Source organism: Fomitiporia mediterranea (genome assembly GCF_000271605.1).
Source record: "Fomitiporia mediterranea MF3/22 unplaced genomic scaffold FOMMEscaffold_6, whole genome shotgun sequence".
In the NCBI taxonomy this organism is placed as follows: Eukaryota; Fungi; Basidiomycota; class Agaricomycetes; order Hymenochaetales; family Hymenochaetaceae; genus Fomitiporia; species Fomitiporia mediterranea.
The window spans coordinates 2,247,815-2,265,088 of NW_006760391.1; the positions used below are offsets into that span (position 1 = coordinate 2,247,815).

Genomic DNA, 17,274 nt, shown 5'->3' on the forward strand with positions numbered 1-17,274 from the left:
AACACTTACAATGATGACCCACTTGCTGAGACTACTTATCTGTTACTCCACTGCCAAACTGTGCCAATAGTCTCAACAGCCAATAACTTTCATGCTGGTCATTGTACTTGACCTATTCTACTTGCAGTCTAGGTTTAATGCCAGTACACCATTTTGTTGATGCATACGTTAGAAACGCCAATTCAGCCTTGTAGTGTTTTGGAGAATCTAGTTTTGCTTCTCCCCTCCCTTTCCCTCCGGCCTCTCTTATAGTACTTCTCCTTCCTCTTCTTCCTTCCTCCATTGTCTAAAATTCAAATCAAATGCAAACCAAGTGTCAAACAAAAAGCGTCCAGCCTTAACTTTACTTTAAGCTTCGTCCTCGTCCTCGTTACACCATCAGGGTCGACCTGTCCACTTGAAACCTAAATCTAAATAATCGTCATCGACACTGCACTGCATCATATTTACTCCTGCCGTAATACATCAACAAGTTCTAGACCCTCAAGTCAAGCAAACAAACGAGTCCGAGGTTTCGTTGGAGTACTAGTATTTAGGGACTCAGAGACTCAGCAAAGAAATAAAACACACGAGCACCCCACAAAACATACTCGACCATCCATGTCGTCATCGACTCACCCATTCTGTTCAGTTCATTTACTTTATCTTCTCGAACAAGCCTTTCTTCTCAAACTTCTCAATTGAATGAATGCAATCGATGTATGCGGGAAGACTCTTCAGCTTTTCGTTCATTCACACGGCTGCTTCTCTCACCGTTCGATACTTCCGTGTCAGACGAACATCGTTCTGTAGTCGACTTGAACACATGAACACATAAAACAAAGACGTACCGAACGCACCCAAGACTCCGTGAGTCGAGTGGCATACACTAATACAGTATATCCATGCATGTATCCTATAACCCAGGAGATCATTATATGCGCTAATTATACAAGGGGGTGTGAATGGTATGTATGTATGCACGGTATGTACGGAGACATGACGCTCGCTAAAATAGAAGAGTAGCTCAAGCCTACACGCCCAATCCACGTTGCGGTATTTACACCAAGGGGAATCTCAAAAGAGTGAGAGGGAAGCCAGTCGAGTCGACATATTTGGGTTTTGGGTAGAGTCATAGGATAAGGTATGAGTGCTGAATCATTAGACGTCTAGGTAAGAACGGTGCGTTCGAAAGCGGAAGGAAAGGAAGAGAAAGAAGTAACCGAGGAAACGGAGAAAGAAGCTAGAGGGGGTAGGTACAAGTGGAGAAGGTTCAATGATAAAGGAGAGGTAGGTCCGTCGTAAAATACTTGATACGAAGAAGGGCAAAGGGAATGGGTAAAAAGTGGGTAAAAAGGTATCGGAAAGGAAAAACAAATGAAAGTGATAAAAAGACAATTAGAGGAAACAAATGAAGTTAGTAAATATAACACTTGGGATGGCTTAGGATGTAAGATGGTAATACAGAGAATTTTCTGGAAGGAGAGGGCTTCTGGACCAGACAGAGGAATGCAATAGGACATAAATGATTAATCCGATCACCCATGAAGATAACGAGCCTCGCAGGTATTGGATGAACCAGAAATAAGGCGGACAACTGTCAAGCATGTTTGTGAAGGAGTGCAGATATTAAGACGATCCTCGAAAGCCCAACGTGTCGGAATCGACAACATAAGGAAATTACCTATATGTTCGGCTCAGACTGTCTTACTGGATCTAACTCATGCGCCCCTATCCAGGTGATGGGAATGACTTTTCGCGGCACGATTACGCGCAGATGTTCACCATCGAACTCAGCTCGGACGCGCGACAAATCCGCATCATACCCGAAAGAAATACGACGCTCAAAATGGCCTTTATAACATAGTTCAATCATTGGTGCGAAGCAAATAGCAAAATGTTAACAACTTACCGCCGCCGGCTTCCCATGAATCGGCGGCTATGGCTAATATACGCCGACGCCGCGTGGAAAGCATACTAAACGACGCCGCATAAGAAAATCAAAGTAATAATACGCAAAGTAAGATATACGTACATAGCATCTCTTCTGTAGCCCGGTAGTCTAACAATAAGCCTGTACTCGACGTCTGTTGTTTCCACTGTAATGTAAGTATCTGCTGAGGGAGGCGCATGGCTCAAAAATGGTTCGTAAGGGGCGCTTTGACGTTTCCCATCCTTGGAGTCAATTTTTTCGTTTCCACTGCTGTCCGTAGGAGGAGGTGGAGGAGTGTGAACAGTCGGAGGTGTCGGTGGAGGAAGAGAGGAGCTGGCAGAGCTAATTTGCGAAGAAGCCGACAACATTGTTGACACAGTGGAAGTAGATTCAGCAGCAGAGACTCGTGGATTACGTCGCCCGAGCCGATCAGCGGCGTCCAATAGTGCCGACAAAGATTCAAGAGGAGAAGAACCTTGCCTTCGAAGTGTTGCAGAATCAGCAGCGGATGAAATATCTGAATCGCGGTGACCCCCACCCTCAGAATACGAATCAAAGTTTGATTGTTCCTGCTCAATGACCGAGGGAAGGCCGGGATGTCGTTCTGGGTGATGTTGGATCGAATGCGAGGTGGGTAATGCATAAAATGGCATTTGGGATGGAAGAGGTAGGCTTGCCGCAGACGTCGGGCGTGTCGGCGAGGGGGCATATATTTCGCAGCCTTGGCGACTGGGAAGATAGAGAGGCGATGATGGACCCGGCATGGACAAGTGGTGTTGATTTTGCTGCGAAGGAATATCGCGTGCTCTGGGTTTCGGTGACGAGAGGAGTTCCGGACGCAAGTGGCTGCTGTCCCAAACACCAGCATTGCGATGATCACGATGCGTTTCGGTTAAATTTCTCGTGAATGTTTGGCCACCACCAGACTCGGGGTTGGATTTGTACGTCATCGAGTCGCTTGTCAGTAAACTGCTGTCGTCCGACGTATCCATCGGGGACGGCAAGCCGCTCAAAGTTGCCGTGTCCGAGCCGTCGACGCGTATGCCCGCCGTGGTAGGCAACGGCGCATATTCTGACAACTCGGCGGAATGCACGACGTCTTGAAGAGCGGAGCTGGGGCTCCGGGGACGAGATGTGGCAACGCTAGACTCAGAATTGTTACGCGAAAAGGACGCACGCCTTTCGCGGGCGTCGGTCGAGGGGGGCAATTGGGATGGAAATGGTACCTCGCGCGGGGTGTCAAAGGAGGAATGTCTTTTGCTGAAGCTGGACTGGCGCTGTTGAAGCGAAGGTCGACCGGTGCGCTGCGTGTTGGCCGAGTCGTGATCGTGGCTTGGAGTGTAGTCTGGGAGAGGAGAAAGTAAAGAGCGTGTCAGACGTGGTGGTCGTTAAGGTTGTAGAGAGTAAATGAGGCGTGGATCGAAAAATGAAGAGTTAATTAGACGATCAGACGGGGAAATGACGAAAAGGAAAGACAGCGACAAGTGCTCAGGGTCTCCTTTCTGTTGTGCGCAGAGACCCCTTTTGGGCCGGAGATTACGATCAGCTCACGGAGCACGAGAACGTGGCTGCTGAATTGTACGGTGGAGACTCTGTGCAGCCAAAATACTGCAAAGTGGAGTGCGAAACAGATAGACAAAGCGCGTTCGCCGCGGCCGGGTCGACGACGCTGCTGCTCCCGCAGATGGACGACAGACGACAGACGACCCCTCAACGAGCGAGAAGGCGACACGGACAAAAAGCCGCAGGAAAACGAGAAAGGGTAGAAATGTGCGTCTGTCGAGGCACGACATTCGGTTGCCTCGTGCCGTACGCCGCTGCGGGAAAAACATAGAAAGAAGCGGACCGTGGGCACACTCACCGAAATAAGAGCCGGTCGTTGTGCGCGTCGTCGAGAGCAGACTGGGCGAGGGGGCGGCGTGGGTGTGTCGTTGAGGATGGCTGGGCGGTGGGTGCTGGTCGTGGACGGTGTCTCGCACGTCGCTTGCCATCTCTCTCTCGTTGAATGTGAGTACTTAGGCGTCGGTAAGAGAGATGCAACAAACAAATTAAAATAAAATCGACGTCATGTTATGTAAGCATTCTCTGTCCACATAAAGGCACCGCAACAAATATGTATCTCTACAAAACAAGCACAACTACACATCAGCACAGTGATATTAAGCCTGTGGCTCTATGCGTCTTCCTCCTGGGTGGCAGGCAATGCGCCCGCACCGCCCGCCCCCTTGAGTTTGTCCTGCACGAGCTCCCGGAACTCGTCGCGCAGGATTGCTTCCCTGCGTTCACGTTCCTCCTTTTGGAGCTTTAGAATGCCCCGCTTTTCTTCCGCGCTGATCACTTGATTCTCCTTCCGCATCCGAACCGCGTTCATTCTTCGGTGCCTGCTCCCGCTCATCACATACCCGACAGACTCGAAGGACGCAATCTCCTCAGACGACAGCCCGATTTCACCACGACGCGGTATACGCGCGTCGGTGTTCCCGTCCTGCAAGAAAGCCGCCATTGCACTGCCTTCACCCCTGAGCAGCGCCCCGCCATATTGCCGTTCATCGATCTTTTTGTTTGCATTTGTCGCACGGAAGGCAGGCTGCGGCCCCACCTCCTCCGAGTCAGAGTCCTCCATTGCATTCTTGTCCACTTTCGTTGGCACATCCATATGCGGTTCCTTGCCTGTATGCTCCGCAACTGCCACAAATGAGTTGGCAGGCTTCTCCACCCACTCAGCTTCATCCTCGTCGGCATGTGACCGTGGTGGGGGGTCAGCACGACTGCTGTGGCGGCTCTTGTGTCTACTCTTCTCTCGCCGCTTTTGGCTCTTGCTCCGGCTTCGGTGTTCGTACTCGTCATCGCTACTGCGGTTACTTCTGTGAGATCGCCCGCGATGACTTCGATCTCTTCGATCACCTTCACTGTCTTCGTCATCGTAAGATCTTCCACGGCGATGCCTCCTTTTACGCCTATCCAGCCGGTCCTCGTCGCTGTCTTCGTCATACGACTTTTCCCGACGGTGCTTCTTCTTATGCCTGTCCTTTCGATCTTCTTTCTCCCTGGCCTTCTCCTTGCGTCTTTTCTCTTTTCTTCTTCTTCGTTCACGTTCGTCTTCCGACGAGGATGTGACAGAGGACGAGCGATTACGCTTACCCGACCGCTTTTTCTTTGAGTCAACCCTGTGTTTAGAATTGATGAATAAAATAATCGTGTCAGTCTGAAAGGTTTAAACTCACCGATCATCCGACGGCGCTTTAGGAGAAGGAGGCCATATATTTACTTGCTTGTTAGCACGTTCCAACCGACGACTAAACACAGAAAGTTGAGATTTACTTAGGGAGAACAGAAGCTCTTGTTTACACACCTAGCGAAATAGTCTTCTCCACCTGAAGCGCCGTATCCTCTACGACCACGAGAAGCGTACATATTTTCCGGTGCACGCCATGGAGCCGAGGACCCTGCACCAACATCACCGTTGACTGTAGTAGCATGAGGAGGCTCTTCACGTCGGTACGAGCCGTAATCAGGACTCCGTCGTCGCGGGCGATCTTCCTGTCTATCATCCTCGTATGTCCTATTTCTGTCGCGAGGCGGGGTAGAGCTGCGTCTATTCTTTCGTCCATTGACGTCTGCGTCTCGTCTTCGGTCGCGCGAGTCGTCTCTGCCTGAACGACGATAATCTGAGTCGCGTTCTCTACTTCTTTCTCTCACCCTCTCCCTATCATTGTATCTGTCTTCATCCCTGAAAGAGGATGATTGGGGAACAAGGCCCATTCTGCTTGGATGTACAGTTGCCATTTTGTGCTGACGGAGGTACTGCGAGCTGACAGAGAGAAACAACACTCAATTCTCAGCTGCACACGCCAACATCGGTCGTTAAGTCACGTGATACATATAACGATGACGTAAAGTTGCGTATGATCAATCCCAGCTATGAAGAACAGTGAACATAGTGAATGCCTTGGTTTATTAGTAGAAATACAGAATAGCTAGCCAGCTGACTGTGGAGGTGAGATACGCTTTGGAAGAAGTGGCTTTATCAGGCATAGACGTGTGAATCGGGTCTCACGAGCACCTCTTTCCTTCACAGACAAATGTTTTGGGAATCATTTTTTCATATCCGCGCAGAGAACATATATTTCACGAATAAGAATAGAATGCCTATAGTTCCTCTTTGGATGCCTTTCTCGTCACATCGATAAGCTCCACGTCGAAGACGAGGACTGAATTTGGTGGAATAACATTACCAAAGCCTCGTGGTCCTTTTGATTCGAAAGAAATCAGTAGTTGGTCTCGAAGTACATAGAAGACAATGTGTACAAGGATGGGAGAGATACGACTTACCATATGCCTTCTCAGGCGGAATTGTTAGCGTGCGCTTCTCCCCCTTGCACATGTTCTGGAGACCTTCGTCCCATCCTTTAATGACTTGCCCAGCTCCGACTAATGGAAGTAGTCAGAAACGAATCCCGATACGGATCAAAGGGACTGAGAACAGATATCATGTTAAGAACTAACGTTTCAGTTCGAAAGGCTTTCCGCGGTCAACACTTGATTGTAAGTCAGCAATAAATTCGAGACCGGGGAATCCGAGGCATTTGTTCACCTCGAGTCAAACTTGTTTCCATTTGAGAACAGAGTACCAGTCTATCAAAGATTATTGAGTGATAGATTAACAATCAAAGGATACGCGAGCTACGCACGTAGTGCACTTTGACATAGTCACCGCTCTCGGCTTTCAGTGTACATTCATCTGGTGAGAATGTAGTATTGATCTCAAGTTCAGTGGGAGCTTCCGCTGCGAGTACCAAGAGCAACGGAAAGGCAAGGAAGCTGAGTGCAGATAGCAATTTCATTTGACCGAACTTTAGAGTAAGTTGTGATTGGGAGATGGTGAAGCGTCGACGTGTCCGAAAAGACTGCGCATGAATTAGACCGTCATAGACGTGTCACCAAGACGCGCTATGAGCCTGAAACGTGACTGATCGACGCTTCCGGTGACAACGTGACTGTGAGTATTTTATCCCTTTTGAAGCAAATTGTAACTGTATAGCACCTGTCACAGACTTTCTCAACACCATCATCGTAGGCATTTGACACCGAACTCATCACTGTCCAGAATGGTGAGCAACTTGTATCGAATTTAGCATATACCGTCACTGACGCCAATGCTTGTGTAGCCTTCCCAAAAGACTTTCCGCACCAAGATCAAGCTCGCGAAGGCTGCTCGCCAAAATCGGTGTGTCCCAGACTCTCTTTCATGGAAACAGTGAACGGGACCTCTGACCTATTCATTCGTGCAGGCCCATTCCTCAATGGTTCCGCTTAAAGTCGGACACAAAAATTCAAGTACGTTTCCATATCACTTTGAGGGAGGAATATACTGACTATATTTGTAACATACAGTACAACGCCAAACGACGCCACTGGAGACGTACCAAGCTCAACATCTAATAGATCGTTATTCGAGTGACTGGTAGACGATCAGTGCTGGCTGTAGTAGAGGGACCGTAAGATTGCAGCGCCCAGCAATTGTTTTTTCGCATGACATGCATGTACTTGTTATTTCTTGCTCGATTTCATTATGACACATGCATTAAGGCAGTTATGTTGCACACAGCCATAAGCGTAAATTTCTGACTCCCCTGTTCCAAAGGGCACATAACGACGAAGGATCGTCTTGGTCCTTGTTCGGGCACTGGTCGTGTTGATATGATGAGGCTGCTGCTGCCATAAGGAACCAGGATGTCTAACACATTTCCAGTCCAGTCAACTTCTTTCAGGGTCCCGCTCTAAGCCATTGTGATGTGCTCCTTTTATCTCTGAAAATCGACTCGCTGCTATGTTGGGCTACTTGATGAACCCTGGTGGACACCTCAGGTGACACCTTGACTCTGAATCGATCCCTATCGTACATTCGCAATCTGGGACTTTCTTCCATATACTCAGCTCTGGACCTTCCTATGCTCCTCCACCGCTTGACGGCTTCAAAATGCACATGCTTTTTGCAACAAGCGAGCAGGTGCACTGGTATCGAAATCAAATTGCTCGCGTGGCAGTTACCAAATCATCAGATACCGGGCCTAAAACGGCAAGATACTCAGGACCCGCGCGTGCGAGATCAGTGAGGCAGTTCCGTCTAGTCATACTCGAGTTCCCGAAATGTTAATTTTATCCTCGAACGCGCTCCTCTGCTATTAAGCTCTGGCTATGCTATGTTAATGGAGACGGATCCCTTTGCCGAGGAGAAGAACTTGCACCGTAGAACTCTAAATTGGCCAGTATAAATACTGTGCTCATTACCCCCTTCTTCGCTGCCCTTATCCCAACACCCATTTACTTGGTTCCCTAGGGCCAATATGTCTGAAAGACGTGTGCACTGGGCCGCCGACGTAGTATTCAACGACTCTGATGATAATGACTGCTTTGTCCCTCCTTCACCGAAGCAATCTCCCCCTTTTCATCAAACAAACGCTGACGATGATGACTCACTCGCCGATTCTGCTTCCCCCGCTACTCCACCGTCAGTACTTGCACCAATTGTCTCTAGTACTGATAACTATCACGCTGGTCATCGTACTCGACCTATTCCGCTTGCGGTTCAGGTACCAGCTCGTCCTTTTGCTGATGCGCGCGTTAGAACACCCGACTCAACATTATGGCGCTTTGGAGAATCTTCGCCCAATTCTGATCCATTCAAAATGAGGAGCTTGGATTATTCATTGCCCCCTATCAGTCCCTTGGGGGTTTCGCCGCGCAAATCGTCGGCGCCCACGTTGCCCAAACGCTCCCGTCGAGACTCAGTTATTGCTCCAGTGGTGCACCCATGCTTGGCCTACGCCCCATCAGCTAATATGCCGTTACTAGTATGGGATGTCGGCGATGTGCCGTCGTACACTACCGTCCTTATGCCTTCACCGAAAGACGGCCGAGTACTCGTGCCGGTGCCCGACTCAATCTTGAATGAACCGGCAACAAATCCGCCGCAAAGGGAGATGCGCATCCATTGTGTCGGCCATTCGTTATGGGCTCCTCTGGTTGTGCGTGCCGACGAGCCGCCGAGTACGCCAGGAAACACTGTGAGGCAAACAGGCCGAACGGCAACTCCGGACGTTCACAGTCAGGCCCCTTCATCATCATCGCACTATGTGGCCGTGAAGCACGTCATACTAGCAATATTCCGGTACCTCTACGTCCGCATGACCTCCGACGAATACGCCTCTCTAGATTCATTGCCGACAAAAGGCCTGAAAAAGGAAGTTTCACGCGCCTTCTACAAACGTTGCGATGCTGAGGAACGGCGGTCCCTTACACAGCGAACAGGGCAAGAAAGGGCGGTCAATGTACGTTCTCACGTCCCACACTGCAGATCCGTTTCTTATCAACTACAGAACCAGATATCTCCATCAAGCGAGCGTTCCAGCGTCAATTTAAGCGCCAGCACTGCACGGTCGGGTGGTTTGAGACGCTTGGACTGCTTACTCGGCCAGACCCGCTTTCGTGGGCTTGATGCCGTTGGAGACGGACCTTCAGGATGGTATATGTGTGTTGGAAGTTCATCACGCTGACATCTATTTATGTGGTGTGCTTCCTTGTATTGTTAAGGCTATGTACTAGTTTTGTAGATTCTTTCACTGCTCCTCTCGTCGCTTGTACCCCTTTTCCACTGACTGATCGAAACTTTTGTGACCCCAGATGCTTTGTAACCTTCCATTCTACTTATCTATTGATTTATTCAGGCAATGATGACTGTTCTACTAGGCTAGGATTCCTTATTACAATGTATCAATAGTATACCCCTAGTAGGTCCGATTCTGAATACACTTGTAAATCAAATAAAACTACAATGATATTGTTACCACCGGCTTCTCTCCCACCCATACGGTGCTTTATATATGCTAAGATGAGGAGACCTCTCGCTTTCATGAATTTCTTTGCTTCACGGTTGTTCGGACGTAAATGGAAATAATTCCAAAAGAGGTAACCCCGTGATTTAACATGTTCAATTTCTGTCAAACGCACGGCACTTAACTACGCTTTCACCAGAGTCCATCCTGGCTGTATACGAAAGCACGATAACTGCATAGCTTCCTGTGCAGTATGCTTATAACCTTGCGTTCGTTAAAACAATAACGCTTCGTAGTGCGTCTCTCCATCTTTCGCGAACATGAAACAAGTAAAATGCAAGTGGCTCGTCGATTGCGACCGAACTGACCGACAGGAAAGCGGTAGCCACCACTCCTTCCCTTGAAGCTGTGCTTGATCACCTAAGTGCCTGTGTCGATATCCTTCTTTGTGTCAGCGGCTTCAACCTGCACACGTTTCTCGTTTTCACCTATTATTCCTTTCTACGGTTGACCCGTCAATCAATCATGCCAGCTCTTTCCGTCTCTTTCCGTCGCACTGCATGAGATTCCATGCATTGCGAGGTAGCACCACTTTTCCCTTTGTAAAAACGATGGGATCGAGAAGTCTAATCACTTGGTCTCTTTGAAGCGACACTCGCGTGGCTTTCTTCATTGTGTACGCTTTGATCCCACTATTCACTGACAAATCCGGTAATCGTTAACTTGCAAGAAAGCTTGATGGTACGCTCGTAGATTCATTGTTCTCGTATCTGCTTTTGGCTACTTTCTATTGACTCGACACAGCCTGTATGTCGATCTCTACTTGGTTTCATGCTTGGACCTACTGTTAGTCCATCGTATACATCCGGCCACTAAGGCGTTGTGGCCTACTATGTCTCAAAGCACCAGGTATAAAATGGGTCCGCTAGTAATGATATTCCTCATCGCAGTCAATTGGTCACATCCACAATCAGTCGCTGGTCGACGTCTTACATCTTTCTTGCTGGTTCTCGAGGAATTCGCTCTTGCCATCACGTTCTACGTCGTCTATACTCATCCTGTCCGCGTCCTCACTCCTTCGTTCTACACACTCCTTCAATTCATTCTTTTTCTCGGCCTCGGATACGCTGTTATTTAAGATGTATGGCACATACACGAGGAGTGGAACAGTTCCTATCGAGCTGTTATCCTGTCCTCAGTCCCAACATGCCATCGACTTCTTCCACGGTTGGCATAATTATGACCTCAGACTCACGGGTGTCCCCATGTCCGAGGCTTTTTACAACGAAGAGATTGTACCTATTCCATCTCCTGGTATTCCACAGCGTGGCCGATTTTTTCTGCTCGTCTCAGTGAGCTCACTGCCTTACTTGATCCTCGACAGAGACCAATGATTAATCCTGACCTCGATAGTGGCCTGCATACGAATCAGTTGGGAAATACGACATAGGCTGGGTTAGAAACCATGTAGACCTTGCACACCAGGTTTCACACAAGGTTTCATCGCATCTTCGAGTCAGTTCATGAGTTGATTGCTTTGCCTAACTTTGATATTGATGAACACTCTTTTCCTGTCAAAAGAAAATTGCAAGAGAGCCTTTAAAATCAAATGCACGGCAATGGAGCCTTCGTGGCCCTGGTGCTATTACAGAGGATGAGCTCATACTCCATGGACTATATCATGTTAGCAAAGACTGCTGGCAGGCAGTTATTGGAACGTCACGTATCATTAGCCAGTATTATTAGAGCCAGTCTCTTCTATTGCAAGAGCCCTTTATTGATTCGGTTTCTATTCCGAGACAGACATTAAAATCATCTCTTGAGCATTACCACGCAAAAGAACTGGTCTTTTATTCTTTCACGCGGTTATACTAGCATTCGACGTTTACACTGTTTACATAGCAGCTTGTATCCATAGCCTTCATACTTACACTTGTGCGGGTAATGGGTGTACTGTGCTTCTGAGAAGTTCCATCGTTGCTTGCGCAAAATGTGTGTCTCGCATTACACTCCGCATTATTGCGCGATCAAGAAGGCGGAGTCTTACTCGCTCGTGCTTCACTGTCGGAAGAACTTGCTTGCGTACAGTTATCCTACGTCACTCTGCGCTTTGTTCTTGGATGGATCTAGTAAAAAAAAATACAAACTTCGATTTACAGTACAATGCTTTTCCAGGTATAGAGGACCTGAGCTTCCGACCAGTACTTTGTATTGCAGGAGCGACAAGCACATATTTATGCATTTGCACGATCTCTAACGCTGTGTAAGATCATTCCGCGCCTTTCTTCTTCTTATCCTCGACTATCTCAACGTTATCTTCGGGTACGTTAGCGAGGAAATCGATCTTGTCGCTGACCAGTTCCAAGATGTCGCCGGCAACGTCTCCCTGGATGACGATCTCGTCTTTCCCTTGTAGATTCTTCGTCACGGATGAACCTGTTGCAAAACGCTTTCCAAAGGCCTTTGCTGCTTTCTTCAAGTCGATGCCTAAAGTGTAAACAGAGAGGTTAATGCTGAATATGAGCCTGATGGTGATCAGGAAGATGATATACCGAATGCCTCTAAGCCATTGATGGCAGTGACGTATTTGCGCTTGTTCCGCTCTATTCGTTTTATGATCACTTGCGATTCCTGTTAGGATAGGGAAGTTAGACAAATATTCGAAATTTATCCAGATGGGTGATCATCCTGACCTGCTGTTTCCTCAGTGCCGCGTCGGCTTTCTTTTCCGCTTTCTTTTCGGCCTTCTGCACGTCTTGTTCTAGTTTCTTCTGAGCTTCAAGTGATAGTGTTCCGATCTTCTCCTCTAGAGCCTCTGTATACCACAGTGTTATAACGCGATTTTGATCAGCTTTCCTGGATAACATCTTTCATTCGTACGCGACGCACTTGCACTGTAGTACCTTTCGTAGAGATCTGGATGCTCTTTCTGGAGCCACTCCTTGCATTTGGTCAGATGTTCGCCGAACTCGCAGTACTCGGGTGGGAAAGAGCACACTGACCAGTGAATTTATTTAGCAGATGACTGGGAAGAGTGTAGATGATCATCCACCTGCGCAATATAGCACTTCCTTCGGTTCTGAGTCCTGGGGTTGCTGAGGCTGTTCATCTGCTGGTTGTTCGCGGTTCTCGTTCTCATCAGCTCCAGGCTCTGTCGCGTCTATCTGTTGGCCTGATGAGTCTTCAGCCGACATGGCGCTTGTGGATGGTTGAAGGCAGGTGAAGGTGCGTTACTGCGTGTATGCGTCACTTTTTCTCTGGCTTGGTGCGAGATTTGCTGGTAACGTGATCGACGCTACACAACTCACTTTTTCTTTGTCCAAAGGTCCCGCCGCGTCACAACCCATCTCTTATAGCATCTCTGTTTCTCTTTTCCACGACGGCTGCATGATTCATGATTATTGCTCGGACGCGATGGCTCAACGCGTCTAGCAAATGTGCACTTGGCGTCGTGAGAGGGCGTCAAGTGTACTCCCGTCGATGGTTTGCAGACCGTGTTGCAGATCGTATTGAAGCTCCTCCACACTTCACCCTGCCTTCCACGCCAGAGCGACGGACATATCCAGCAAGGTTAGAGTCAAGAGTCAAACCGTACTATGTCACTACTCCCATATTCTACCCGAATGCTGGTACATTCCCTGTTTCGATTGTTTCAATATAACGTGTTGACGAGCCTCTTCGTTTAGCTCCGCATATTGGACACCTTTATTCGCTTGTCATAGCAGACATCTTTGCACGTCATGCTCGTCTTACCTCGCGCTCTCGTACAGTGAAATTCGTCACTGGTACGGATGAGCATGGTTTGAAGATTCAGAAGGCTGCTCAGGAGCGTAACATGCAACCCCAGGAATTCTGCGATCGCCTTTGTGTTTCTTTTAGCGTAAGTACAAAATAGTAAAACGGACACATGGGTGTCAAATCTGTAGCTTACTCATTTGGTTCATAGGGTTTGGCACGACAGGCGAATATTTCGCATACCAAGTTTGTCCGTACGTCGTCAGAGGAACACTGTCACGGTGTACAATCACTTTGGGTACGTATGACTTTTCTTTGTGTCTCTTTTCGCAGTAAACCTTATCATTATAGACGAGGCTCATGAATTCCGGACATATTTACTTGGGCGAGCACAGCGGCTGGTATTCAATTTCGGACGAATGTTTTTATACCGATTCGCAAATCCGTACTGCAGTCGATCCGAAAACGGGCACAGAAGTGAAAGTATCCGCAGAAACGGGCAACGTTGTGGAGTGGACGAAGGAGCAGAATTATAAATTTGCGCTTTCCAAATTCAAAGCCCCGCTCCTAGAACACTTTCAGGCCAATCCGAATGGTATGTCCGACGTAAAACGCTGTATCGCTCGAAACTAATCAGGGAAAAGCTATCTACCCTCCGAGTCAGCGACAAGAAATTATGGACATTCTCGAATCTGACGATCCCAAGGCACTCACTGATTTGTCAATATCTCGACCAACCTGGCGATTGAAATGGGGTATTCCAGTGCCGGACGACTCTTCTCAAACCATCTATGTTTGGCTTGATGCTCTAGCGAGCTATCTTACCGGAATTGGCTATCCGTGGATTGATACAGCTGATATGGTTTCAAGCGGTTGGCCAGTGAATCTCCAGATTATTGGGAAAGACATACTAAAGTATGTTTGACTAAAACAAATGTTTGTGCTACGGCACATTGATTCGTCTTGTTCTAGGTTCCACGCCATATACTTTCCTGCTTTTCTAATGGCGCTTGACATGCCATTGTCGCGTGCTTTGCTTTCTCACGCGCATTGGACTGTCAAGAAGGCCAAGATGTCTAAATCCGTTGGAAATGTTATTGATCCCGTAGCCATCCTTAAGGATCATGGGGTTGATGAAGTGAGATGGTACTTGGCTCGGACTGGTGGTTATTTCAAGGCCGATGTCGGTTCGTGAGCTTTGCTTGCATACAGCAATTTAGTTGGAAGTAAAACTGACCTGATGTTACAAAGATTGGAATGACGATCAGCTTGTCAAGTCTACGAACGAACTGAGATCATTGCTCGGCAATGTGCTGTTACGCTTACAGTCTAAAAAGATGTTGCATAGGCTACCCGCCGCATACCAAAGTGTTCCGTTACACCGTGGTATTCTCTTAACACGTGGGAACGCCCCAATGCACTTGTTTGAACCAGGTTCGGAAGAATATGATGACAGATTGGAGGACGAGCGCTACGCTTATGAAGCAATTAAGGAAGAGGCGCAAGCCAATTACGTGAAAGAGTACACTGACAGGCTCGCACGCCCTCGAGATGTTTATGGCCTAATATCGGAGAGGACTCCAGGCGTCGTCCGGTACTCAGAACTACCAGAACCAGATGCAACTGGCGAGGCACTCATAGTTTCTGCGGAGTTACGCGAGGCACTCAACATGCTGCGCGGGAAGGTCTCGTATCACTTACAGCGATTTGAAGTGGGTGAAGCAACGCAATCAATCGTCGGCGTCTTGTCTCTGTTAAATAAGGAGATCACTCGAATTCGACCATGGTCTGCTGATACTCGACCGCGAGACGTCCTTCACCTTCTGGCCTGGGCCCGGGAGACATTGCGGATTTGTGGAATATTATTGCAATCTTTCATGCCTACCGCTTCCCAAGCTCTTCTTGACGCACTTCGTGTCCACCCTGGAGCTCGTACGTACGCATATGCGACTATCGGCGTGGGCCGTGTGCGCCCTGGCCCGATGAAGAAAACTGTTCTCTTCCCTCCGACGGTTGAGAGGACGCTACAGCATGTCGAGGCAGATCACAAGCACGACGAGAATAAGCAGAGAAAAGAGAGCTATAAGGCACTCAAGGACGGTAGGCCGATTTAGTGCGTGAGTTTTCTCGGGGTCGATTCATAAATGAACCTTGGCGTCACTGATATCGTGTCATGTTGATTTTGCAGTTCCATGCACAGGAAGCACCCAACACACCGACGAAATCAATTTTATTCCCGGCGTTTCAATCCTTTCGGGTTGGCGGCGTCTCCTGGCGGTAAAAGTCGAAGCAAGCAGAAAGAAAAGATCCAAAGAATGCTCGCGAAACTCCGTGACAGTAGCCTGAGCAACGAGCATAGAGAATTCCTTGCACAGTGTCTTGCGCTCAAAGCGCAAAAGCAAAAGGAGAGAGATGCGAGTTGATTGCTTCCTCTTCATACTTTGACCTGACCACACGTAGAATAATATAGAGTAGTCGTAATTGCTAATTAATTTAAATGCGAAATCGAAGCCCCACCATGTGTTCGATGCACCGAAGCAACGTGTTGTGTGCATCCAGATGGTAGTGCAGGCTTGTCACTGTACCAATGCCTCTTTCCCGCTTACAACAGGAGTGGGAAGCTGCTATGGACTCGGATTGCTCTTCATCATTATTGTTCGACGATTCACCCTCATTGTCGGAGGCTGAAAAGGCTGTATTTGAAGTAATCAAAGATGATCTGTTTTATTTTTCATTGGTTACTTTCAAGGTGAGTTGATCAGTATTTAGGTGTTATCCAGAGACTAAAAGGCATATTACTAGGTTGAGAATTGTTTGTTTCGTGTACCGAGGCACGGATTCGAGGAACAATCACTAGTATTTTGTGATATGTTTTCAATGCCGCCAGCCAAGGGCTCCAGAGATGTAGAAGGCACAAGCGACGATAATCCGATCCACCTGGATGCGGTTAGCAAGGATGAATTCAAGCTTTTTCTCAAGATGCTCTATCCACCGTGAGTCTTATAGAGTTATTATAGGAGATTTAGACTGTGTATTAAAACATTACTTGTTCAGAAATGCAGAAAACATATCATCTACGTTGACTGTAGAGCAATGTTCTTCACTGCTCAAGTTGGCCCATATGTGGGAATTGGACAATATCCGCCTTACTACCAAAAAGCGAATTCGAGACGTTCTTTGGGACAAGATCCCTGCTGTTGACAAGGTCAAGCTTGCTCATGATCATCACATTGAAGAATGGTACGCAGATGCATACTATGAGCTTGCCATCAGAGAGGAGGCGCTCTCTGTCGAAGAAGCACAGAGATTAGGTTTAGAATTCTCAACGATAATGGCACAAGTTCGTCAGGTCATACGTGCGGGCCCTTTGATGAAGTGGGTTGCTCCGGCTGTTATTAGGAAATTCTTCTTCTGTACGTCCCGTCTCCCAAGCTCATCAAGACATTGACTGAGAGCCAAATCCCTACTTTTCGAATGTTAATAGCATGAGTTCGTAAAGGCAGGATATTTTGTTAACTTGAATGTACATTTCTGCAGTATTGAGTACACATGCAATTCAAAGAATAGGAGGAGTTGCTATTCGTTGTGTAATGTTTCTAATCCAGGGAGGATAGTATTGAAGAGTAGGAGAATAATGAGTATCCGATGTGAAATGACTAGAGTAACGTCTTCAAGTTCTTTTAACCAATTTTTAGTGTTGTCAATTGGATTTTAGTGCTCAAGTGCTTTAAGACTTGTTCTTCATTACTGTACAAATTTGAATACAATGGAAGTACTTCTTTCACAGAAACA

General features: G+C 47.7%; 7 protein-coding genes across 7 annotated transcripts; 4 read left to right on the plus strand and 3 right to left on the minus strand.

Annotated features, from left to right (window-relative positions):
• Positions 1-1,663: 1,663 nt before the first annotated feature.
• Positions 1,664-2,280, minus strand: FOMMEDRAFT_85391 (uncharacterized protein; the record flags this gene model as incomplete). Its single annotated transcript, XM_007266684.1, has 3 exons — positions 1,664-1,833; positions 1,892-1,956; positions 2,015-2,280. The coding sequence occupies 3 exons, from the start codon at positions 2,278-2,280 to the stop codon at positions 1,664-1,666; spliced, it is 501 nt and encodes a 166-aa protein (XP_007266746.1).
• A 1,696-nt stretch (positions 2,281-3,976) lies between these two features.
• Positions 3,977-5,721, minus strand: FOMMEDRAFT_123199 (DUF926-domain-containing protein). Its single transcript, XM_007266685.1, has 3 exons — positions 5,265-5,721; positions 5,137-5,208; positions 3,977-5,079 (listed from the first exon to the last, which is right to left on the minus strand). The coding sequence occupies exons 1-3, from the start codon at positions 5,696-5,698 to the stop codon at positions 4,086-4,088; spliced, it is 1,500 nt and encodes a 499-aa protein (XP_007266747.1). The 5' UTR covers positions 5,699-5,721; the 3' UTR covers positions 3,977-4,085.
• Positions 5,722-6,001: 280 nt separating this feature from the next.
• Positions 6,002-6,844, minus strand: FOMMEDRAFT_123200 (uncharacterized protein). The gene is made up of 5 exons (XM_007266686.1): positions 6,604-6,844; positions 6,507-6,547; positions 6,419-6,450; positions 6,245-6,343; positions 6,002-6,162 (listed from the first exon to the last, which is right to left on the minus strand). The coding sequence occupies exons 1-5, from the start codon at positions 6,754-6,756 to the stop codon at positions 6,062-6,064; spliced, it is 426 nt and encodes a 141-aa protein (XP_007266748.1). The 5' UTR covers positions 6,757-6,844; the 3' UTR covers positions 6,002-6,061.
• A 236-nt stretch (positions 6,845-7,080) lies between these two features.
• On the plus strand, positions 7,081-7,354 carry FOMMEDRAFT_85307 (ribosomal protein L39e; the record flags this gene model as incomplete). Its single annotated transcript, XM_007266687.1, has 3 exons — positions 7,081-7,139; positions 7,204-7,249; positions 7,307-7,354. Coding segments are annotated over 3 exons (153 nt in total), but the record flags the coding sequence as incomplete, so codon positions are not given.
• Positions 7,355-8,517: 1,163 nt separating this feature from the next.
• Positions 8,518-9,635, plus strand: FOMMEDRAFT_140804 (uncharacterized protein). Its single transcript, XM_007266688.1, has 2 exons — positions 8,518-9,243; positions 9,292-9,635. The coding sequence occupies exons 1-2, from the start codon at positions 8,602-8,604 to the stop codon at positions 9,466-9,468; spliced, it is 819 nt and encodes a 272-aa protein (XP_007266750.1). The 5' UTR covers positions 8,518-8,601; the 3' UTR covers positions 9,469-9,635.
• A 1,004-nt stretch (positions 9,636-10,639) lies between these two features.
• On the plus strand, positions 10,640-11,493 carry FOMMEDRAFT_156403 (uncharacterized protein; the record flags this gene model as incomplete). The annotated part of the gene is made up of 4 exons (XM_007266689.1): positions 10,640-10,807; positions 10,887-11,099; positions 11,161-11,262; positions 11,329-11,493. 4 exons carry the CDS (start codon positions 10,640-10,642, stop codon positions 11,491-11,493), a joined length of 648 nt encoding a protein of 215 aa, XP_007266751.1.
• A 1,125-nt stretch (positions 11,494-12,618) lies between these two features.
• FOMMEDRAFT_20213 (uncharacterized protein) lies at positions 12,619-17,021 on the plus strand. The gene is made up of 11 exons (XM_007266690.1): positions 12,619-13,376; positions 13,434-13,627; positions 13,694-13,780; positions 13,834-14,077; positions 14,127-14,397; positions 14,455-14,669; positions 14,734-15,599; positions 15,671-16,231; positions 16,285-16,475; positions 16,537-16,895; positions 16,967-17,021. The coding sequence occupies exons 1-7, from the start codon at positions 13,142-13,144 to the stop codon at positions 15,594-15,596; spliced, it is 2,109 nt and encodes a 702-aa protein (XP_007266752.1). The 5' UTR covers positions 12,619-13,141; the 3' UTR covers positions 15,597-15,599; positions 15,671-16,231; positions 16,285-16,475; positions 16,537-16,895; positions 16,967-17,021.
• The last annotated feature ends 253 nt before the right edge of the window (positions 17,022-17,274 follow it).